This window comes from Globicephala melas, chromosome 8 (genome assembly GCF_963455315.2).
Source record: "Globicephala melas chromosome 8, mGloMel1.2, whole genome shotgun sequence".
Lineage (NCBI taxonomy): Eukaryota > Metazoa > Chordata > Mammalia > Artiodactyla > Delphinidae > Globicephala > Globicephala melas.
The window spans coordinates 92838955-92845380 of record NC_083321.1 but is presented as its reverse complement, the minus strand read 5'-3'; the positions used below and the strand labels follow the sequence as shown (position 1 = coordinate 92845380).

Here is a 6426-nt window from a genome sequence, read left to right as displayed (position 1 = left end):
CCCAAAGCTAATGCAAGTCTCCAAGTTGCTGCTCGTTCCCTTCAGTCCCGAGATTCACTCTCCTCTCCCAGCCCCTGAAATCCTGGAACTCGAGGGGTCCTTCAGAGGATGGCAGCCAGGAACACACGTCAACCCGAGCTGCCGGCCTGTTCCCTGCTCAGATTTCCTGTAACCGGAACGGAAGTGAGTAGGGCAAATCAGACGCTGCCAGCCAGGCCTGAGAAAAGATTGATGTATTTTTTTTTTTTCCTTTTGAATTTCAACCCCCAAAATATTCCAGCAAAAAACCCGGGGGCGGTTGGCCTGGGTCTCCTTCTATGAGCGTCAGCCGCCCAGGAGGACGGTGGACTTGCCCACACCCAGGCCACTGCCAGCCCACGTCTCCCCTGCTCGGCCCGGGAGGGAGAGACAGTGGAGCTGGCCGGGAAGCTGGGAGGTGGGCCAGGGGAGCAGTGCTTTGGGGTCAGAAGTTGGGCTGAGGCTGAGGGGTGCGGGCAAGCTGCCCAAGTGCAGTCACCTTTGCTCAGTGACGGAGCCTCGAAGCTTGGCCGGGGCTGAAGGAACTACACGGGTGTGGGTGAGGCTGGCGAGGCGGGAGGGCTGCGGCCGGCGAGCTGGGCGAGGGCGGGGCCGGGGGCCAGCCCTCCACCTCTAACTGATGATCTGCCGAGGTCGGCCGTAGCCTGTCATGCCAGCCTGGGAGGCCCCTCTGTTGCTGCCCATCTGTAGGCCGATGACATGCTTTCCCTCCTGCAGTTGGCTCTCTGTGAATTCCCTCTTATGCTCCTGGGCTTTCCTAGGAGAGGAGGAACCAGGTCAAAGACTTGCCAGGACTGTGTGTTTTCCAGCCATCTTTGGTTTCCTGTGTTACTTCCTAGGCCGATCCCATTCCCTCCCCATTTCACCACTCGTTTCCTTATCTAGCTTGCCCCACAGCACAGGCTATGGAGACTGGCTGAGACAGGAGGGTAGAAAGGGAGGAGTCAAGAAGTAGTAGGGACCCATTTCCCCCCATCCTAGACTTTCAGTTCATACCTTCCTGGCTATCTGCTTCCCCAAATCACTGTACTAAAGGGTTAGCCCGTCTCCTGCAGAGACCCAAGCTCAGGGTGCAGGGAAACCCTGGTGGCCGCGTACTTCATAAACCAGTTGGGATCTCCACGGTAGTGTCCATCGTTCTTGGTCACTGCCAAGCTGCCCAGGGCCATCAGGGTCCTCTGCACCGCTGCCAGGTCTTTGCCTGTGAGTAGAAAGAGGGGAGGGGAAATGATCTTCAGGACTGTGTAAACAGGACTCCAAGGCAGAGCCTGCCCACACCTCTCAGAAAATTGGCCAACCCGGGGCAGAGTTGGTCCTAAAATCGAAAGAGGCACAGTAGATCCCAGGGTACGCCCTTGCGGGTGTGGGGTTCTCCTGGCGTATCCCACTCCTGCTGTGCAGAGCCATCATCATGGCAGTTTTGATCATCCCTCGTCCCTGCCTCACCCTCCTGTCCCCCACCTGCCTCCACCCCTCTTCTCTCTGTACCTTCAAAGAGGTCAACAGTCTGGAACATGTCAGTCTTGGTGACACCATAGTCCTCAGCTGCCTTCAGGAACTGAGCCACCTGCTCCATCTGCTTGAAGACCATGGACGGCGGGTTCTCAGGCACCTTCACCGGCTTGGAGCCATCCGGATACAGGCTGTTGACCAGCTTGCTCAGAATCTGCCGGGTGTAGAAGGTAGCTTGGCACTCGGTTTGGGGGTTCTGCCCCACAACTCCGGCAGGATGGCATGGACCCAGCCCCCCTGCCCCGGGTGCCACTCACCACGCCATTCTTCAGCCAGACCTGGAAGCCCACACGCCCATGGTCTGGGCGCCCCACGTCGGGGCCGCACTGCGCTATGATCCACTCCACCAGCCGCTCCTCTATCTCCTCGTCGTACTTCTTCTCGATTTTGGATTGCACTTCACGGCTCATGCCGTAGGAAGGACCCTTGTTGGCCATGTTAGCGGGGAGCTAAAGCAGCACAAGCCGGAGGAGGGAGAGGCTCAGAGAACAGCTCTGCTGTCCCTGGTGCCGGGCAGGTCTTCCAGCTCTGTGTTGGGCAACCACCCTAGCCGGTTATCTACCTCCCCTTGCTTCCTGGTTTTGTTTCCATGGCACTGCTCACCCGGGCCAGCTCATCCCCTCAGTCCACGGAGCCTCTCTGAACTTGGAGGCCAGATCTTTGGCAGTCTAGAGCAGGAGTTAGTAAACTTTTTTGGTAAATAACCAGACAGTCATTTTACTGATGGTCATATTTTAGGCTTTGCAGGCCATAAGGTCCCTGCCACTGTAACACCAAAGCAGCTTTAGGCAGTGTGTAAACAAGTGAGCATGGCTGTGTTCCAATAAAACTTTATTTACACGAACAGATGGCAGGCTGTACTTAGCCCATGGGTTTGATAACCCCTGGTCTAGAGCATTCTTTCTTTGCCAAGATTGACCATGGAGGCACTGCAGAGGCCTTTCGGAAGAGGTCACATTGCCCCTCAAAAGAAAGCCAGCAGATGTCTTTGTCCAGTGAGGCGGTTTGGCAGCTCTGCCCAAAGTTATGGAGGTTCCCAGAAGTGGGAACTCCAGCACTCAGCCTCTCTACCAGCTCAGCTCAGCCTCCTGCCTGCAGCTACAGAGGCCGAAGCTTACCCACCCCTGGAAAGGGCTAGGAAACCAGCAAAGCCCAAGAGCTTTGGGCCAAGAAGCTGCATTTCCCCGGGGAGCCAGATGAGCGAGGGCTGCGAGCTGGCATACCCACCGGCTGGCCCTCGTGCCCTCAGGCTCTCACCACGGTGGGAGCCTGAGTAACCAGGAAGACAGAGCTCTCCAGGGACGTGAGCCAAGAATCTGCCAACCAGAGCATGGGAAGCCCTCCCCGTCCAGACCAGCAGCAGCTGCTGCCTTAGGGCCTGGGGCTGGCCTCGCTCAGGAGAGCCCTACCAAGGGAGGGGAGGCTGCAGGAGCAGGGCCAGGCAGGCAGGCCGCTGGGCAGACCAGCATGCGGCCAGCCAGGAGGAACCTGACCTGCCTCAGGTATCACCCTGGGGTGGTGCCAGAGTTCACCCTTCGAAGAGGAACCAAACGAGGCCAAACCATCCCCTGGCCCTCAGAGAGGTCGGAGGTTGGGAGGAGAGAATGGTCTGCGGATGGAGGTAGTCAGCGCGTTTCCTCAACTCCCTGTCTTATCAGAGCTGAGTCCCTCTCCCCACCCACCCCCAGGGGAGGCAGTGAACATCATCGCTTCACATGGGCCCAGCTCAGCCGCCAAACTGCACTTGCCCGGCCCTTCTTTCCCTGCAACCGACAACTCCTCTGAGCTCGAATGCCCCGTCTCTGCAGTGAGGATAATGTTATCTACCCCAGAGGGCTGGGAACATTCCATGAGGCCCTGTCTGTGGCTACCGAACACACTGCCTGCCCCTCAGCGGAGCTCCTCAAAATGTCAGTCCTTTGTCCCCAGAGCTGGTCTCCTGGTAGCGACCTGGGAGAGCCAGCCCCTGACCAAATGGTGAAAAACAGTAAGTGTTCTTCCAGCTGCAGCCTCCACCCCTGTTCAAAATCATTCCCTGAGGGGACAACGAAATTTGAGAGGAAGAACAGAAGAAGGGGGCTTCCCTGGTGGCGCAGTGGTTGAGAGTCCGCCTGCCGATGCAGGGGACACGGGTTCGTGCCCCGGCCCGGGAAGATCCCACATGCCGCGGAGCAGCTAGGCCCGTGAGCCATGGCCGCTGAGCCTGCACGTCCGGAGCCTGTGCTCCGCAACGGGAGAGGCCACAGCAGTGAGAGGCCCGCGTACCGCAAAAAAAAACAAAACAAAACAAAACAAAACAGAAGAAGGGCTCCTCTAAATTCCAGCCACTGGGCAACTCACTTCTCTCTGAGTCTGTTTCCTTATTTGTAAAGTGAGGGCCAAAGAATTCAAAGGCCAAGTCCCTCCCTTCCCCACCCCGCTGTGTGTCTCATCCCTGCTTCCCAACCTCCCGAGGACCCCTGGGTGAAGAACTGTGGTCAAAATACACAAGCAGCTGGGACCAGGCCATCCTTCGTCTTGGCCTCCCACCCTCCCTCCTCATCTCAGCCTTCACCGTCCCATCCCAGGCAGGCAAGGTGCATCCCTGTGGTCCAGGCACCACCACCCTCCCCACCTTCCATGCCCAGACCTTCTTGCCTTCCCCTCCCCACCTCCCCTCCCATCTGCCTTCCCCTCCCAGACCTCGCGCTGGGCCCGTGAGGAACAGGGTGCCAGCAGTGTGTCCCCCACCCCTAGCTTCCGGTCTCAGGAGATTCAGGACAGTCAAGGTGTCAAGGCTCACAGTGACAAGTACACAAAGTTGCGGCCCCTAGATCCAGAGACAACATTTGGGTTTTGATCAGAACAAAGAAGGGGGATGAAAGGCACCCCCGCCTCCCTCCTGGTAGAGTCTGAAAGTGGAGGGTTCCAAGAATCCCTCAAAGTCCTCTGACAAAGCCCTCCCCAGGCCCACCTTGGAGCTGCTGGGGAGGGGAGGGGTGAGGAGAGGGTGAGGGTGAGGGCGGCAGGGCGGCCCACCCAGGGGCCTTTCTAGGCAAAGCCCCCTGGGACAGGATAGACAGGGCAGCCTGAGGCTCTGCTTTGACCCTCCTAGCCTGCGGCTCCATCAGCCTCCCCTCCCCTGAGAAAAATACAAGCCCAACTGCAAAGCTGGCACCAGCAGGAACCCAGAAAAACTGGCAGAACCAGGGGTCTCTGCAGGACTGCTGTGCCCCTCTCTCTTCAGAATAAAACACAGCACGTAGGATGCGCACACGTGGATCTGAGAAGGCAAGAGGGGTGGCTCATCTGAATTCTGGGGACAGAGGAGACCTTTCCGACTCACTGCTGCCCTTTGAAGAGCCACCACTGAGGGGAAGCAGCCAGACCCTTGGGGAAGGCCCTGCCCGCACCACCCAGGCTATCATTCCAAAGCTCCTGGAGGTGCTCACCCCCACTCCTCTGCCCAGGGTGGGGGTGGGAGGGGCTCCCACTCAGAGTATGGAGGGAGCTGTGTGCCTGGAAAGGCAGCTCTCTCACTGGCCCTGCACCCTGCCACCCCAGCCTGTTCCAGAAGACGAGTCTTGTGGTCCTGCCCACTGCCGCAGTGGCTACCCAGGGGCTCTCTGATGCTGCTCAGGACCTGGGGACCCACCCGTGGGACACTGCTCCCCAGCCCTGGTGTACCACGCGCCTCCTCACCTCCTCGGACATCCTCCCAGGTAGATAGCAGACTACAAGACCTGGGTCTAAACCAACACCACCTGGAGCCTATCACACCCCCGTGGGTGTGACTATGGCTGAAAATGGGGAGCCTCCCTCACCCCAGTTCCCAGGTTTCCACCATCAATCCCTCTGCACCAGCCAAGTCTCCCTGGGTATTTCAGTGAGCCCAAGGCTGCCCAGTCTAAGAGATACGGGACTCTGGCAATCCCATCCCACCCATCAAGCTAGGACCAGCTCCGCAGGTGGAGATTAGGAATGCGTGCTGGAAGAGGGTGGGCTGCCCCAGGCAGGGCACCCGAGGCCTTGCCAGCGATACACCCACCGCTACTGCCAAGCCCCAGCCCAACTCCCCTCCATCCCCGGGACAGATGTACTTACAGGCGTTCCTTGGTGCTCGCAGGAAGGAGTGAGCTCTGTCTGGACTTGGAGAGACAGGACGGGACGCTGGCTGGGTGAGGGGTTTAAAGGGCTGCCACCGCGGTGATGTCAGCCTCCCCGCTGCTGGCTCGCCCCGGTCCCCTCCCTGCTAGAGGAAACTGGCTCCTTCTCCACCCCCAGCCCCCCCAGTGACTCCACACAGGCTCCATATTTGGGGAAAGACACCAAGTTGGAGCAGTCTACCGGGGGCTGCCCGAGACATTCTCTGCGTGCTTTGGAGATGGAGCGGGCGGGGGCGGGGCCGCGCTGCCGGCGGGTAACAGCCGGGAAAAGCCTTTTATGGACAGGACCGTGAAGGCTTTCCCTGCTGTCTGGACTTACGGCTGCTCCTTCAACACTGTTTCCTGCCTCCGAGTTTGAGGGGAGGGGGAAATTCAAGAGGGGGCCGTCCAGGCAAAGAGGAAAGAGGCTAGGGGCCCCCCTCCCTGAGGTTTGTGGGGGACTAAGCAGCCACGCTCTCCTCCAGGGGCTTTTGGCTCCAGTGGGAGATAGGAACTCACCTTTACTGAGGACGGGCTACATACCGGGCACTTTGCACATCCGCTCGTTTCATACTCACAGCTGCATCGTGACAGCGAAATTACTATCCCATTTTACAAATGAGGAAACAAGGGCTCGGAGTGCATCTTACCCAAGGTCACGTGGTAAGTCTTGAGTGGCAGAACCTGGGCATCCCTGCCGACCACCCCGCCCCCTGCTCAGGTTAAGTTTACAGTTGGGGTGGGTCTTGAG

The 6426-nt window shown here is 58.9% G+C and overlaps 1 protein-coding gene across 1 annotated transcript; it reads right to left on the bottom strand.

Annotated features, from left to right (window-relative positions):
• Positions 1-216: 216 nt before the first annotated feature.
• TAGLN (transgelin) lies at positions 217-5797 on the bottom strand. Its single transcript, XM_030837721.3, has 5 exons — positions 5635-5797; positions 1809-2000; positions 1528-1705; positions 1138-1240; positions 217-796 (listed from the first exon to the last, which is right to left on the bottom strand). Exons 2-5 carry the CDS (start codon positions 1986-1988, stop codon positions 652-654), a joined length of 606 nt encoding a protein of 201 aa, XP_030693581.1. The 5' UTR covers positions 1989-2000; positions 5635-5797; the 3' UTR covers positions 217-651.
• Between the last annotated feature and the right edge of the window lie 629 nt (positions 5798-6426).

What these genes read in the sequence shown, in the direction of transcription:
- TAGLN (XM_030837721.3), bottom strand. Translation starts at nt 1,988, where the DNA reads ATGGCCAACAAGGGTCCTTCCTACGGCATGAGCCGTGAAGTGCAATCC. An exon ending in TCTGGCTGAAGAATGGCGTG is followed by an intron (nt 1,706 to 1,808) that starts GTGAGTGGCACC and finishes TACACCCGGCAG; the next exon opens with ATTCTGAGCAAGCTGGTCAA. An exon ending in GACTGTTGACCTCTTTGAAG is followed by an intron (nt 1,241 to 1,527) that starts GTACAGAGAGAA and finishes TTCTACTCACAG; the next exon opens with GCAAAGACCTGGCAGCGGTG.